This window comes from Perca fluviatilis, chromosome 11 (genome assembly GCF_010015445.1).
Source record: "Perca fluviatilis chromosome 11, GENO_Pfluv_1.0, whole genome shotgun sequence".
Lineage (NCBI taxonomy): Eukaryota > Metazoa > Chordata > Actinopteri > Perciformes > Percidae > Perca > Perca fluviatilis.
This window is the reverse complement of record NC_053122.1, coordinates 16,891,232-16,907,511: the sequence shown is the minus strand read 5'-3', so window position 1 is coordinate 16,907,511 and position 16,280 is coordinate 16,891,232. Positions and strand designations below refer to the sequence as shown.

Below are 16,280 nucleotides of genomic sequence, written 5' to 3'. Positions count from 1 at the left end.
TAAACTCTTAATAGGCTACAGCAGGGTCAGGCGTGGGATGCAAAGCTTTATGTGGTGACATGCGCTCTCCCTCCATTACTCTGGCCCTGTTGTCCTGCCTTTTCCTATTGAACTTTATGCCAAACGCTAGACAAGCCTTTGATCAACAGCATTTAAGAGAGGCAGTCGTCCCAGCGGCAGCTAAGTATGGGAGGCAGGAAGCAACAATGGGGTTACCGATCGTATAGGTCGCAGCCTCTGTCATCAAGTGGCACTTGGCGGGGCCCCTCCCTCCACGGGGCCGCGGCAGACCGCTCAATGGCGACTTCAAGAGCCCCACCGATTGTGGTCCTGAATTAAAATCCCCATAAACAGCCTCCTTGAGAAACACCAGCACGTCTTTAAGGAGGCAATTGAAATAACATGTGCGGCAGGGCTGAATCCAATTAGCAAGTGTGCTCTCGAGAGCAAAGCATTGGCGGTCGGAAACTTTCCAGGTCGAATCAGTGAATGATATGAATTGGCTGATAGTGCTCTTCCTTGCACAAACAAAAGGAAAGAGTCCCTTGTTGACACAGCATAAAGCTCTGTCTCTGTGATGGACATTATTTTTATATTCAATGTTTTGATTTACAGAGGCCAGTGCACTCTCTTTTATTAAGCCATCACTGTCAGTGGATAGTACCGCAAGCTTTAATTAATGTCTAATGATGTTGGAGTGATTTGTTTGGGCCTCTTAAATTTAATTAGCACTTAGATAAGGTGAGTGCCATCAACACATAGAATTCTTTTAGCCTTCTATTCAAATAAAAATCCCCAAAAAACTTCTGGTTATGTTGCCTTCAACAACCATCTGGCAGGAGTAATGTGAATACACATGCACCCAGGATCACATGAACATTGATGTTTTTTTTCCTTCTCTTCATTATGCCTCTCGTGGCCTCGAAATGATGTGTCTCGTATGTGTGTTCATTGCTCATTGGACAGCTTGGCTGCGTCAAACACAGGGACACAGCTCTCATGTCTTTTGTGTTGTATTACTCATTGCCTCCCCGTTCCTGTCTGTGTCCTTTTTTCCTGTTCACCAGACCATTGTTGACAACAAACTTCTCTGCCATCAGCGAGAGCAGTGTTTTTTTTTTTGTTTTTTTTTTATATGTTGTTGAAGGCTGTTGTCAGAGCTCAAACTCTATTACATATTCAGAAAGGCTCCCTGACGTGTCATTTCGGAGCCCTGCATGCTGGGATGGTGTCGCTTGTCACAGGGCTCGGGTTTCTCCACAGTGGCTGACCACCTTGAGCCACAGGCTGCCAACAGATCGCTGTTGGCTGACAAATCAGCAGCTCAGCACCACTAATCTGTGCTGTAGGCCCGCTCGCCTAACTGCGTTTTGTGTCACAGTCACTGAGCTCAACAGATGATAGGGGACAGCATGGAACTGACGGAGCTGTTTTGTTGTAACCATGAGTTCTTACATAGGTGTTGTGTGTCTCATGTCTTTGCATGTTTATCATATTAAACTCTGATCCTCTTCTTTTTCTTCCCCTTCCCTCTTAAATGTTTCTCTTTGCACAGGAGACCAAACTTGACTGTGTTCGCGTAGCCACCAAAGGTAGGAATACATCAGATTGAAGTTTGCTGTATGTATTTCTTAACAGCACTTGCATATGATGTCTGAGAACTAACCAAATAAACATGAAATTGATATGAACTGGCAATCACATCGTGACACTCAATCTTCATTAAGCATGTTAGCTGTAATGTGTTACCTTTTGTAAGTGTCTTCACTTTAAAACATTGTCCAGGAACGTGTTTTTCCATGACTGGGAGGCAGCCTGCGTGCCCATTGAGGTCTCCAGGTACTTAGCTATGCGCCCGTACTTCCTGCTCCACACATTAAAAGTGATGAAGTCTAAGCACCATTGATCCGGGGGAGCAGAATTGATAAGGCCAGAGGGAGCCCTAGCCACACTCCGTTCTGGGCCATGGGAGGTCCTGTCACATGCCCTGACAATCTTGTATATTTTGCAGCTCCACTATGGATTTTGTGTGGAGTTCCAGATATCTCCATCCACATGGCTCAATAGGCTGAAGTAAAATGGCACATATCAGAAGTAGAAGGATCATATATAAGCAATTTCTCACCCGAAGGGATACATTTAAATGCACTATGCTTGGCTCATAAAGACATGAACTGTGAAATGATTGCGGTTGCTAACTTGGCAAAACAAATTGTGAATGCTGTAATGGGTGTCTTTCTCTGCCCCAGTGTTGCATGATGATGGGAAGTGTTGGTGTGGCTGTTTTCAGCTTCAGTGTGGCCTGTCTCTCTCAATGTCTCTCTACTGCATGCTATCCTGGATCTACTGACTCTACTCAGCCGCCATACTCGTGACTCAGCTCACAACCCCCTACATCCGCATCGCCCCAGCGGCCGGTGACAACCAACTAACAGGTCAGCCCCGTAAGCTTTCTGCGCATTCTCTCACCATCTCAGTTATTCTGTCCACAACTTGGTTTTACCCACTATATGTTTAGTGTGGCGGCCATACTGACAATTCCCTCAAAAGGAAAACAAGTGGCATATTGCGTGTGTGTGGTTTTGTTTATTGTCCTGCTATGTGCATAGAATCAGTGTGATAAGACTCTCAGACATTGTCTTTTACCTTCATCTTCTCAGTATTACTGGACATGAAAGACCTGTTTGAGGTGCGATTCTCATTTGATGTGTCAGTGTTGGAGATTTTTCACAGGAGTTAATCCCCTTTTCATGAATATTTCTCATTATCTTTAGGAGATTAAATGTTGGTAGGTGTTGGTTGCTGCAGTTGCGACAACTATAAACGCACAAAAGGATGCTGTAGTGCTCGTCGTAAAGTTCTGGAGAGTTGTCAAGAGTGTAGTGGCGTCTAATTATTAAAATTCTGCTCAGTTTCTACTTGTGTGTGAATCTCAAATTCTCTCAGGCTAGAATGGAAGAGTATTGACTTGTAGCAGCGAACACCCAACACTCACAGCTCAAATGGGGATTTGTCACTGACAGCATTTCTGTAAGATTAGCCTGTAACAGTATAGTGGGACAAATCTGCTCCATCCGTCCAGACTTAATTGTTAATATGTCACCCGTCTTGAAATCTCTGTCTTAAAAACGTATATCCAAATAAAGGCCTGGCTGTTGATAATAACACACCAGAGCAAGAACAATATGTCACAACCAGCCCGGGATAGATATTTACCTTGTTTTGATAGTGAGAGAAAATGGCAACGTTGAGGAGAGTAGGAAGCCCGCTCTAACAGATTGGTCTGACATAACAATTTATCATTCTAAATTTACCCCTGGTGACAAGGAATAATGGTGTTGTTCAGGTGGACAGTTGTCATTCCAGGAACGTTGCTTTCCTCAGAGGGCCTCTTATCACTTCCCAGAGAGCAGATGCTGTTAAAACAAGACATTTTTTTTCCCCCTCCCTCTCTCTTTGTGTCTCTCGTTGTTGGCTATCTCCTCCCGAGCTGATACTTAATGTTTTGGTTATTTCAGGCTTTTTTATCTTCTTGGGTATTATCTTTCCCGCCCTGCATCCTACATTTTTTACAGCCCAGCAACCATTTGCCCCAAACATGATTAACCAAGGGTAAAGATGGTGCAAGCTTATCTCTCCCAGTGCAGCTTCATCCACAGAGCGCTGATGTCCACTAAGGACGAAGCTAAAGGTGGAGTCTTCAGGACAATAGGGAGTCACTTACATTCAGAGTAAACATTGCTCTGAGCCAATACATTTATATTGATATTTATGCTCCACAGAATGCCGCAGAATATCAGTGTATTGAATTACCAACCTCAGTCCTCCACATAGGCAAATCAATGAGAGGACATACTGAAAGCATGGATGCACACTCTGCAGTTTGGCTCATGTAGAACAATAGCAAATGGTCATTAAATGTGTTTCACAGTCTGCCAGATCAGTTGCACTTTTTTTCTTTGATCTTGATGCATTGTGATGTTTTTCAGGAGCAGCCACTCACAAACCTGATGCGGTGGAGCCAGAGAAACAAACGGACCACACGGTGAAGATCGCTGGGGTCATCGCTGGCATCCTCCTCTTCGTCATCATCTTCTTAGGAGTGGTGCTCCTCATGAAGAAAAGGTAAGCTTTTTTTCTTACTCGTTGAAATACTACTTGGGATTTGTGAAGAGGTTGAACTGACTTGCAGGGTGCTCACAAATAAGTAGTTTCTGTTTCATCATTTTGTAAATTTCTCCCTCAAACGGTAGTATTGTCAGTGTCGTACTAAATAATTAATTTGATCATGTTGATACGCCCCATTAAGGCTGTTTACAGCCATGAGATACAGTGTGCCATGAAATATTAATCCGTTTCCACGGCACCCTCTAACAAATGCGCAGCGCTTCAATGACATTAGAATGGGAAAAGGAAAAAAAATTTTTTTTTTAAGGCCGGTGGTCTGAAGAGAGGCAGAGAGGAGATAAGAAAGAAAATATGATGAAATGTTCAAAAGGAAAGAGGATGGCCACATAACTGAAGGCTAAGTTTGCATTAGCCCTCGACCTCGTACTGGAGAGAGGTCCTCTGTACATATCCCAGCTATCAGGGGAGCTTAAGCTCAGCAAATATCAACCCCCTTTTGTCCACAGCAAGCCCTGAAATAAAACGTCAGTTCCTGCAGAGATTTCTTTGGTGGACACAAGTTGGTTTCCTTTAATATCTCCATTGTGAAAAAAATAAAATAAATAAATATCAATATGCCAGTAAAACTTATCATGTATTAGCTGCACTTTACTGTACGTTCTCCTTTAGATAGATACAGTGCCTTTCAAAAAACTATTTTCCTATTGTGTTGCATTACAACCTGTAATTTAAATGGATTTTTATTTGAATTTTATGTAATGGACCTACACAAAATAGTAAAAAGTGGTGAGAGTCTTACACTTGAATGTCTCACAGGGCACCATTAAATCCATTATTACAAAACGGTAATACTTTTGCAAGGCACCATAGCTTGTGTCGATTTAAAGAGTAAATGTCAGTATGGAGTAGATGAAGCGGAGTATGGAGGCGTAGTTGTGTACTAATATAATCACTATGTTCCATGTTTATTTTTGACAGTAATATACGATTCTTCATTTACTACAGCAGGCCCTGTTTGTGTAGCACAGCGATCAGTGGGTGGGTGTGAAAATCAGCAGCCAGTAATGGAATTGTTTTCAATTAGCCTTAATCAAACCAGAGATGGAGATGACTTCATTGGTTGAATTTTGTGTAATTTACTCTTACCAACAGGGAATCTAAGTTGTGTTTAGACATTCAAAGCACTCATTAAGTTTGCACCTTGGAGGTCAGATATGGTGATTTTTATAGATGTATAAAATGATGTGTTCATAAATGTTTCCTTTAATTTGCCATCACATGTTGTAAACCAGCTCAATATCAAAATAATTAGTTTCAACTGTACTGTACGGAGCCCCCCTCTTCCCCCCTTGCAAAGCATGACATGACTCCAAGCGATCACCTTTGCCCTCATGATCACTAGTTTACCTCCACGTATGCCACCATATCTGATTTTTGTTCATTTCTACTCTTTTTTCAAACATTAATATATTTTTACTTTTTCTTTCCTTTTCATTCCATCCCCTCCCCTCTTCCACTGCTTAAATCCTACCACCACCCCACTCGGCAGAAGAACCTATCACTCCTACACTTACTACCTGTAAGTAACCACTTTGTGTAATGTTAGTGCCATGCTTATCACCCACACACTGTTTCCCATGCATGCAAAGAGCCATGTCATTCTCCTCCTGCTCAGAGCTATTACAGAGGCCCAACTGTAATCTCTGCTGGAGGAACAGAGGACGCCACTCCAATGCATCTCCACATGATGAGCACATCATACCGTATGTCACATTGGCACCACTTCTGACGAAAGCATGCAGACGCAGCTACACCCCCACAACATCAACCAGCCACAGAAATGTTATTGCAGACATCATTTCTGCGAGACTTTAAAGAAGTTTGTTTATCAAATGATGAACTAAACTGCCTTAACGATTGCACGGTTGCCAAACTCCTCTTGTGAAAGAAGAAAAAAAATCAGTGCAGGAACTACTGCATTTTTACTGAGTGTGAATTTTTCATTCGACTCCAATGATTTCATCTCTGTTGACTTGTCAAAGTTAGATTTTTTGAAGTGCCTATCACAGGGAATCTATGCTTTAGTTGTGCCCAGAACCTCAATGAACTAATACAAATATTTCACATTTTGTACACAAGTGTGTGTGTGTGTGTGTGTGTGTGTGTGTGTGTGTGTGTGTGTGTGTGTGTGTGTGTGTGTGTGTGTGTGTGTGTGTGTGTGTGTGTGTGTGTGTGTGTGTGTGTGTGTGTGTGTGTGTGTGTGTGTGTGTGTGTGTGTGTGTGTGTGTGTGTACACTGTTCAAATGCCAAAAATGCAGTCTGTTGGATTGACCTTATTTATAGGTATTACACTGAAATTGTAAGCATGAGCTACATGATCTTACCAATTTGGCTCCATATGCATGTGATCATTTTTAGTCTTTTTATCTACCCCTACTCCACAATCTCATTCTGTCATGAAACCATCTCAACTCTCAATGCTTTTTCTTCCCTTTTTTTAGCCTTTTATTTGGGGTTACTGCACATCCATTCCATTGATTCTATGGTGATGGTGGAGTTGTGTCTTTAGCTGAGAGGACCGTTTGCATCACTACTGAACGAGCTGACGTGATCACAGAACCTCCTTACTATTGCGATGTCTCCAACATCATAAAACAATAGCCGTAGCGCTGCTTTATTTCGCTCTTAATAGAACAGATGATTCCAAATCACACCTCTGAATGGTAAAGAAGCTTATTCTGCAGCTCTGCCTTCACTGCTGTAGCTCATAGGCTCCCGCTGTACGGTCTTTGTGATGGATGCAGACTAATCTGTCTTGAGATGGCTGTGATCAGAGGAGAGAATGGAGGCTGCCTCACATCAAAGAATACCTCAGAATACACCTGGCGATAATACTACTCTGAATACTCGTATATATCATATTAGATCACAGCTGTCTTGGATGGAAAGCTCCAATGACTCAGAGGGGTAGTGTCATCAAAGCTGAGCACACACATTGACCGAGCTAAGCAGGGAGACATGAGGTTGTCAGTAAAACAAAAAATTTACAAATCAAAAATATCAGTTTTGTTATTTTAAGTGTTACATGCAAGTTGTGTTTTCTTGGATAAGTGTCCATTTGCAAAAAGAGGAGATGATAGTGTTCTTTTCACAAGAAGTTAGGGAATAGTGTAGCGTGAATCACTGGCTACAATAGTTAAAGGTGCACTCTGAGTTCCTGCATGACGCCCCTCGCCCCATGTTTCCGTAACTGTCATGACTGACTGACTGTCACTAACCCCCTGCCCCCACCATCTTGTCGGTGATTGGCTGGAACGTGGGGTTGTATTTTGGTGCACAGCCTGTGCCTCTAGTGTTTGTTTGACGTTTATGACCCCTGTGTTGTCTCCTGAACCCGGGCTTTTTCACAGTGTATTCAGGGGGCAGGCAGCTAGCGGATCAAGGAGAGACGCTTATGATTTGAGACAAAAATAAAATCGTGCTGAAACCATGCAGGAACTCATAGTGCACCTTTAATGTTTTAGACATCAGTTTTCATGATGATTTTAAGTCCATCTGTCCGACATGGTGCCTTAAAGAAGGGTTTATTTGGAGGTGCGTTTGCTTTGATTTACAGTTTAAAGGTTAGCTAAATTGGATATTCTGGCCTTAAACACGTTGTAACACAATGCGTTTGAGCAGTTAAACCAAATTGCGTCCCTTCAAAAAATGAATGTATGTGTGACATGAGCAGCACCAGGTCTGCATTTTTCTACAGTCTCATGTGTCAAAATGATGTGTGGGGGAGTGTTACTGTTAAGTTTTAAAAAGAAGGGAAAGAGCAAATGTTGCGACTCCTCTTTAAAGCTGACAAGATAACAACATAATATACAGTTATATAAACTGAAGGAGTAATGATCCCTATTGAGAAATGTGCCATGACAGCAGCAAAAACTAATAGAAAATAAGAAACTCGCTTAGATAATATGGAAATTAATGAATAACCAGAGCACCTCAGATGTCTGGATCTCTGTAACAAGTGGTATGGTCCTCTTTTCAGCTATAAGGATGTTTAACACTAGGCCTGCATCACAAAACAAAACCAAAATAATTCTCTATGAGGCCATTAACAGGTGATACAGCTGTGCATCATTTGTAACTGATGTTCAAAGATATGCTGGAGTGAGCAATGTCCCATTCAATACTACAACCCCTCCCACCTTCTCTTTATATCTGTGTCTTGTGTCATTCGTGGTAGGCACAAGGAAGCAATGCAAGTGAGGGGAAAGCAGAAGCGTTTTAGCTCATTGGAAAGACAATTTGCGCCTTGAGGTGTTAAGGCAGGGGCTGAAAATGACCATAGAGTTGCTCTGTAGAACAGGTGTTTAGTCATTTCACCCCTACTGTAAAACACTCTCAGGGTGTCTCAGCTCACAAACACATATAACTAAAGGTGACTACACACTGAGCCGATAATCGTCCGGACAGTCTGGCGAGGTCAGTGACTCGAGTCTGTTCGGTATGTTCCGTGCCGTCGTCCGTCCGAGGGGCTGTCGGCCTTCATTTTGGCCGATTTGACATTACCCATCTGATTGGTAGAGTGCTTACCCGGAAATGGGGAGTGAGTCTCTCAGAATCTGACAAAAATCTTTTACACTGACCTTTTGTTGATCTGAAATGAAGACAGATTCAGCAACTGCATGGCCTATTTCTTGCTTAAAATGTTTTCAGAAACACGTTTCGGTGAACTATTTTAGTACAATATGAGATCGTATTCTGAACAAGCTGCCATGACAGTCTGGCTTTGAATTTCCGGAGAAACCAGACCCACTTGACCAGGCACGGATTTAGAATGCAGAGGCCCCTGGGCACAAAATCGAACTAGCTTACCACAATAGCACAACATCAATGCTAATCTCAACAGAAAACATCCAGTCTACTCATCCCTTCCACAGAGCCAACCCAACACTAGTAAATCACACCAAAAACAAAGGCAAGAAAAAAACATAGTGGTGACCACAATTTTATCTAAAGAGCTGACTTCGAAAAACAGCTGATTGTTAAGCACCTCTTTTACTCTCTCTCACTGTCTCTCCCCTTCACAGAGAAATAGATGATCAACGATCTACTAGCCTAAAGTGTATCAGAGCTGTGTTTGTAACATTGTAATCAAATTTATGAATGAAAATAGGTTGTGTATAACTTATATACGTATAGGCCTATACAGCTCACTCTGTGTGAAATCTAGTTCTCAAAGTTAAGTTGCACAACTTAATGTATGGCAACTATTTTATTGTCATAATTTCCTGATATGTAATGACACCTGACAATGAACGCCATTGCCGATGTTGTTCAGCTCTACATCTCCACCAAATCATCACCACTGCAACTCACTCCACTTTGACCATTGACCTCAGTAAAATTAAATCATGGATGCAAACCAACTTTCTCAAACTTAACTGTGACAAATCAGACACGATCATCATCGGTCCCAAATTCCTCTTCAAAACATTGCACAACTTTTGCTTCACCATCTATAACTCCACTCTGTCTCCCTCCTCACACATCCACAACATCAGGAGTTATTTTTGACAGCAACCTCTTCTTTGAAAAGCAGGTCATCAAAATCACCACAACTGCCTTCTTCCACCTTAAAATCTGTATCAGTATCAGTATTATCTTATGGTTTATATGTTTGTATATTTGCACACTTTACATTTTTAGAGAAAGAAGTATAGCCTACTTTATTTATTTATAATTTTTGTATTACATTATCTGCAGAAATTATTATATTTAGTGGTGACAAAACCCGTATTAAATATGTAGACCTACAGTTAGGTGATTTTGGCATTGCAGAGATGCCTGCTCGCTGTCCGATTGTCTGATATGAATGACCACAATGCAATGATACATATGCTTAGTGTTCTGTCTTACACAGCAAACTAATTCATCACTGGTAAGACCAACATACTGTAATAACATTAAAAAAAAACATAACATCTTGTGAATAGGGCTAAGTAATTTAATCAGCGGAAGGTTCTAAAAATATTAAAAACAACAAACTATACTTCACCGATTCTCTGCAGTGAACTGACGGAAAAAGACAAAAGATATAGGCTACTTTAAAAATATTAGGTGAAATATGACGTGAAAGTACCCTCAACTAGAGAATGACTCCCACATATGATGCATTGATAAGCCTAGACCGCGTATCTGGCCATAAAAATGAACAGTCTATTAATACACCAACGTTACATGATTTAAAAAGCAACATAGCCTATCATACGGGGACAGAGCAGAGGTGCTGGGCTCTAGCTAAATCAGAAAATAATATTTATTTAGGTGGGTCGGTGGACGCAGATTCGGAAGGCTTTGTCGCCGATCGGGGTATCTATTTTTGTTTGATTTATTAGACAGTAACAGAAATAAATGCATAACAAGATGCCAACACAGTGACTCTGTACATTTATCAGAACTGTCGAGGATGACACAAGAAAGCTACAAACTTATTTCCATTGTGGTCCTCGTACCTGTATCGTATGATCTATAATAATCAGGGTTTTTAATAAGTGGAAAAAGTAGTAGATAGACCTACATTTTGAGGCTGTCAAACTGGTAACGTAGCTACGTACGTAGCCGGGTCTCTGCCGCCTTCAGCGCCTTCCGAAGCGCCTGCGGAGTCGGAGACTCTGTCATGTCCTGCTGCTGATGCTCAGGGTGCTGATGTTGTTCTAATTGTTCATCTGAAATAGCAAGTCTGGATGTTGTGCTAAACTCCTCATCCCTAGCATCATCGCAGTCGTCGCCAGGCTCTTTATTAGCGTTGAGACGACTTTTGAAAAAAGTGGAGATGGTTGGAATATTACTCCTAATTAAATCCTCTCTGCTATCCTTCTCCCTTTTAGCTTTCTGTTTTGTGGCTCCACTGCTCCACTGTTTTTTTTACATGTTTGTTTTGTCGATGTCCTCAAACTCTTTCACTCTATCCTCCACCGCCTGTCCACCGCTATCCACGGTTTCCGCGGTAACCTGACTCGTAGTCATCAGACACAGCCAACACAGGCAAAAAACTTATCATGATACTTTTTTGTGTGCAACTAAATTATTGTTAACACACATACACACAGACGCACACTAATTAATAAATTTTATTTTAATTTAATTTAAAATAGAAAAAAAAAAAGAACAAAAAAGGATGAGGCCACACAGTTAGCTAGTGGGGTCTTGGAGGCCCCCTAGAGGTCGGAGGCCCCCGGGCACCGACCCAATCGGCCCGGTGGTAAATCCGGCCTTGCACGTGACGCGTTCGTCCAATCAGCTGCCGGTTTTCATTTTTGGGGGCGACAATACAGATTAGCGCCGCCTGCTGTTATGGAGACGTATTACGTCTCGTCACTTTGGTATGTTCTGAGGCACTTTTTTGACCAACTCGAGTAGACTGATTAGTTCAACTGCCTTTTCTGCAGAGGGTCGGCCGTCTGGTCTGTGTGTCTGGGCCTTAAAATGTTGCATAAACCCAAAGTTTATATTAACAAATCAATAATAGACTGCTTTCTTAAGATGCTCTCCTCTGAAGTTATCATCTGCAGTTCTGCTGACATCCTTGTTGCCAGCTATGAGATTACAACACCTCTATGATTGATGAACCCCATTAATGCTCTCAAGCATTCATCAAAGTCTTTTAAAGGCATGAGAACATCCTGCAGTCGCCAAAATATGCACTTTGGGTACATTGCCAGAGGTGGCTGCGGGGGCTACCACGCAACACAACATCAGTCAGAGCGCTCATTAGGGATGCAGTTACATGTGTGATCAAATATATGATCGTTCTTTAATCAGGTGGCCGTACCGGCCGCTGTGCCTGCCGCTGCTGGGTAAAAGAGACAGATCAATGGCATAGGGCAAGGGTTGCGATTGGGTCTTTATTCCCGTGAGAGTTAGATTCATCCATCAAGCAGCATGCATGTTAAATACAAGCACACGTACTGTGGCACTGAGTGACTGATTTGTCAGGCTTGCCTAGTGCTCCTCAAACCTCAGGTATGTGATCTGACTCTGTAGATGTCTTGTATATAATTAACCAATATATGTTCTTCATCTTGTAGAATAACATTAAACTAATCTCTGTGTGGAAAACCTATAAAAGTTTCATGTGGATTAAACTGCAAGACACAGAAATTAGTGATTTTTATTAAGTATAAGGCTTTAATGTATTTAAAAGTTACCCATTATACAGATATGTATTCTAAGTCCTGTATTTTAATGTCCCTTGATGGCCTGAATACGGTTTGACTGTTTTTTGCTACCCTTATGGGTGTTTTGAAATTATAACATTTTGAAGACATGTTTGCACAAAATATCTGCTCATGAATCTAGTCTATAAATATCGGTGTTTTGATTGATGTTACCCTGTGCTGTTTTATGATATCAGCTCATAAAATACAATTTCATCCAGGAGAAACCAGTTCCATTTCCATTTGGCAGGTGGTCACTTATAACATAAATCCCTGATGGTGTGATGAGTGCATACATTTTATTGAGTGGCCCTGATGGTAATCAAACCACCTGTATGCCACTTACTGTGCCGTAATTTACGCAGTGATGTATCAAAAAAATGCTTAAAATGCCTCCTTTTTTTTTTTTTTACTGAAAACACACAGAGACGTCTAAATCATCATTCATGGGGCGCCTACTAAACGTACCATGTATAACACAATGTGCTCAGGGCAAACACCTTCATTAAACCTTACAAGCTGAACATGCAGCAAGAATCGCATTAATTGGTACAAGCCTTGCAGATTTTTGCACCTACGAGCTCTGAATGTTGATGAGAAAGGGGCAAGAGGAAGAGCAGTTTAAGCAGGGTGAAGGGATGTCATGCATGGAATGATGAAGTTTCAGTGCATAAATTTTAACGTGTCATTTACAAAGCATCCGTCTGTCACGGTTTGGCACTATACACAGTTGCTTTCATCACTTACAAACTTAACTGCGCCATTGACACAATTTGGGGGACTTCTGGTATAGAGCATAAATGTTTATTCTTGTGACAATAAGATGTGGTTGAAAGCTAAAAAACTGTTTGTTTTCAAGAGTGCCTGTGGCGTAGTCAAGGCCAGGTTTGTCAGATTTCTATAGAAATGATGGAAAAAAGGACATTTTGTAGTTTTAAAAGCATTTTTTTTTTACATTTAGGTTTCAGTAAATACAATGAATATACTTAAATAAGCTAGCATAATGTAGGAACAAGGTGACTAGAGACCAAAAACAAATCAAAAAAGATTCATGTTCAAGTTCTTCTAACACTGTATAAGAATTTTAGAGGCATAACACCCACAAATGGTACTTTAACAGCAAAATGTTATCATCATAAAGGTAACACTGTTATTTACATTACAAGTTGAGGCTTTTTCTTTAACATATGAACATTTTTGAGAATGTCACTGCTACTTTAAAATCCCAAATAATTGAACCCCCCTACACTGTGCCTCCTCATATATTTCATAATTTATAGTTTGAAATGTGTACATCTATTAAATGCAGTACATGTAATGTTAGATTCTTCTAATGTACTCCTTCAGTGCTGTTTTTTTAGTACAATTTATTCCTGTCTTTTGATAGATGAGGAGCCAAACAAAAAAATGAAGAGTTATGAAGGGCAATCTTAATTTTATTGTTTGTTTTAAAAAAATCAATCAAGCAATCAAGTTAGCAGATAAATAGTATTGTGCGTCACTAAGTCTGCATTCAGAAATCCGTGTTTCTGCGGTTTCTCCTGCTAAAGTAAATTGATAGATAAAGGAATGGATAGATTGAAATTTGATGGGTGGACAGGCAACCTCCTGGAAAAAAATGTATTAAAGGTGGAGAGAAGTTTGAAATGAGACACAGTGCAAACAACTACTAAAATGCCCCCACTGTGTGACTCAAAGACGCTTCTGTTGCCCCTCCTAGCTGCACGTCAGTCATCTAACACGCACACGGACACACACGCTCATGCACTGCAAATGTGTGTGGATCGTCTAATGAAGCTTTCTTTGTCCCAATGTCACAAGGTTTAGGCTGCTCCAGCACCAAAATAAGGCCCACCATGCTGAGCTCGAGGTTTTGAAGCTCTTGTTTTAGAAGTCACAGCGGCTTCTCCTCCCACAGAACAGAGCTTCTGGCAAAGACACACAGACATACAAGTCATGCAGCTTCCTTTTGGTTGTAGCTGAACTCATGGAGTTAGGAGCTCTGCTCCCTTAGATCCCAGATACGCCACCACGCCTGTCATGTACAGAACTGGAGACAGTCCCTCTAATGAGAATTGCTTAATATAGTCACCTGGAGTGTTTGCTCTGTCTTTACTTCTACAAACACCTCTGCCATCTGTGTTTCGTCCCCCTTCATACGCACATTCACTGCTGTTCAAAGAAATGTCATTTAATTGTCGGGCATGCCTGTAAGCAATCGGTCCTATAAAGAAATGTTGTTAGGATCTTTCCACGTGCAGCTTTACGCTATCAGAGGATAGGATAAATGGTCACATCCTTCAAGATGCACAAACCCTCTACTGTACACTTCCTCGTACTATTTCTGTCAGCACATCAGACACTGTAATATAGTCATCTATCATTATATTTTCCCCTCTTACAAATGAGGCGAAAATAGTATGCCAATTAATCTTAATCCCACACCCATGGTGCCTTCCAAACATCCCAGTATTACTGGTGCTTTTCTCATTTTGGGACTGATGTCTGTGCAGCCTTGTTTATCTCCAACGCTCGTTCTCCAGTCCAGGAAAGCAGAAATCCAAGTCCTAACAGACGCAGAAATAAGAACAGTGATACAGTATTAAAACCTGGATTATAGTGGTTCTTAATGGGCTTCTCCATGAGTGCACACACAGTGCCCGAATCAGTCTTAATATTGCCTGGGGTGCATCCAGCTCCCTCTCCCCTCCTCACTCCTTCCTATTACAATATGAAGCTATAACGTAAAAAAAGATTGCCATTTTGTTCCCGACTCTAATTGCAGATTAAAGACAAAAAGTGAGTCCGGCAGATGAAAATGTCACTACTTTGTCACTTTGCTTTCTGAGAAACGGATCCACTATTAGACTCACGTCGCGGCCTTCAGAGCAAATGACTGTTTGAAGGCAGCGGGGGCCTGTTGCCATATGGCACCAGACAGCGTCAAAATTGAATAAACAGAGGAGATTTGCGAAAACAAAGCAGCAGGAGTGCATCATTAGAGCGCAGTTGTCCATGAGAGAGACTGCAATTCAAATAGGCAGAGGGGTCACACAGAGAGTAACAAAGTGCGAGGATCAGTGTGAGGGCTGCCATAGTTAATTCTTACACCGCTCGTTCCCCTCCAGCTACAGAGCAGCATCAGATATGGCTCTATCTTACAGTACAGTATGTTCCCGCTCAAGCTGTTTGACATTTTACTATTGTGAAACTTCTGTGGAAATATAGTGGGTTTAACTCCTCAGAGTGATAATGTAATGCATTATTTATCACTATGGGGACATTTTCTTATGCAAGTGGCTCCTACCTCTGGGAGGTCAGAGGTGAAGTTTAGAACGTCACCCCTTTAGAGATTCAGAGTCTTACTTAGGACACTTCAGGGTCAGGGGTTTGGAATAATAGAGGGAAACTGTTTTGAACTCAAAATTAACTTTTCAAATCTTCGAGATTTCTTTTTTGTTGCATGTTTATTCAGTGAGAATGCAGAAGTTTAACAAACTATTGTTTCAGCCAATTCTTTCCTCTGTGGTTTTCACAGTCCAACTTCTTTTAAGAACAATTGAAACAAATTAAAGACCGTCATGGAAACGTTACACTTACAGTCCTACCTTCAGGCTATAATGTTCAGATTTGTGATTTATGAAAATGTTTAAAAAAAGATGTTGATTCAACTTTATGGTCACGTTGGCTTCACGTAGCAGTTTATGATGCTGTTGAGTTGTATTATTATTGCATTATACATTTAGTCCACTCCATTTATATCAATGAGAGTAGACTAAATATTGGTTATAGAAAACACACTACAGACAACACACGTGTGTGTGTGTGCATACACACACACTATATATATATATATATATATATATATACACACACACACACACACACACACACACACACACACACACACACACACACACACACACACACGGTTAATAG

General features: G+C 41.2%; 1 protein-coding gene across 9 annotated transcripts in view; it reads left to right on the top strand.

Annotated features, from left to right (window-relative positions):
- The window catches only part of LOC120568369 (receptor-type tyrosine-protein phosphatase mu-like), a 167,817-nt gene that overhangs the window by 108,115 nt on the left and 43,422 nt on the right, over positions 1 to 16,280 (top strand). For 6 of the 9 annotated variants that reach the window (XM_039815847.1, XM_039815846.1, XM_039815845.1 and 3 more), the window contains exons 13-16: positions 1,556 to 1,592; positions 2,361 to 2,435; positions 3,990 to 4,125; positions 5,678 to 5,707. In XM_039815847.1, the coding sequence (XP_039671781.1) occupies positions 1,556 to 1,592; positions 2,361 to 2,435; positions 3,990 to 4,125; positions 5,678 to 5,707 (278 nt within the window). The remainder of the gene's footprint in view (positions 1 to 1,555; positions 1,593 to 2,360; positions 2,436 to 3,989; positions 4,126 to 5,677; positions 5,708 to 16,280) is intronic. The other 3 variants (XM_039815850.1, XM_039815851.1, XM_039815852.1) reach the window with 1 other exon arrangement.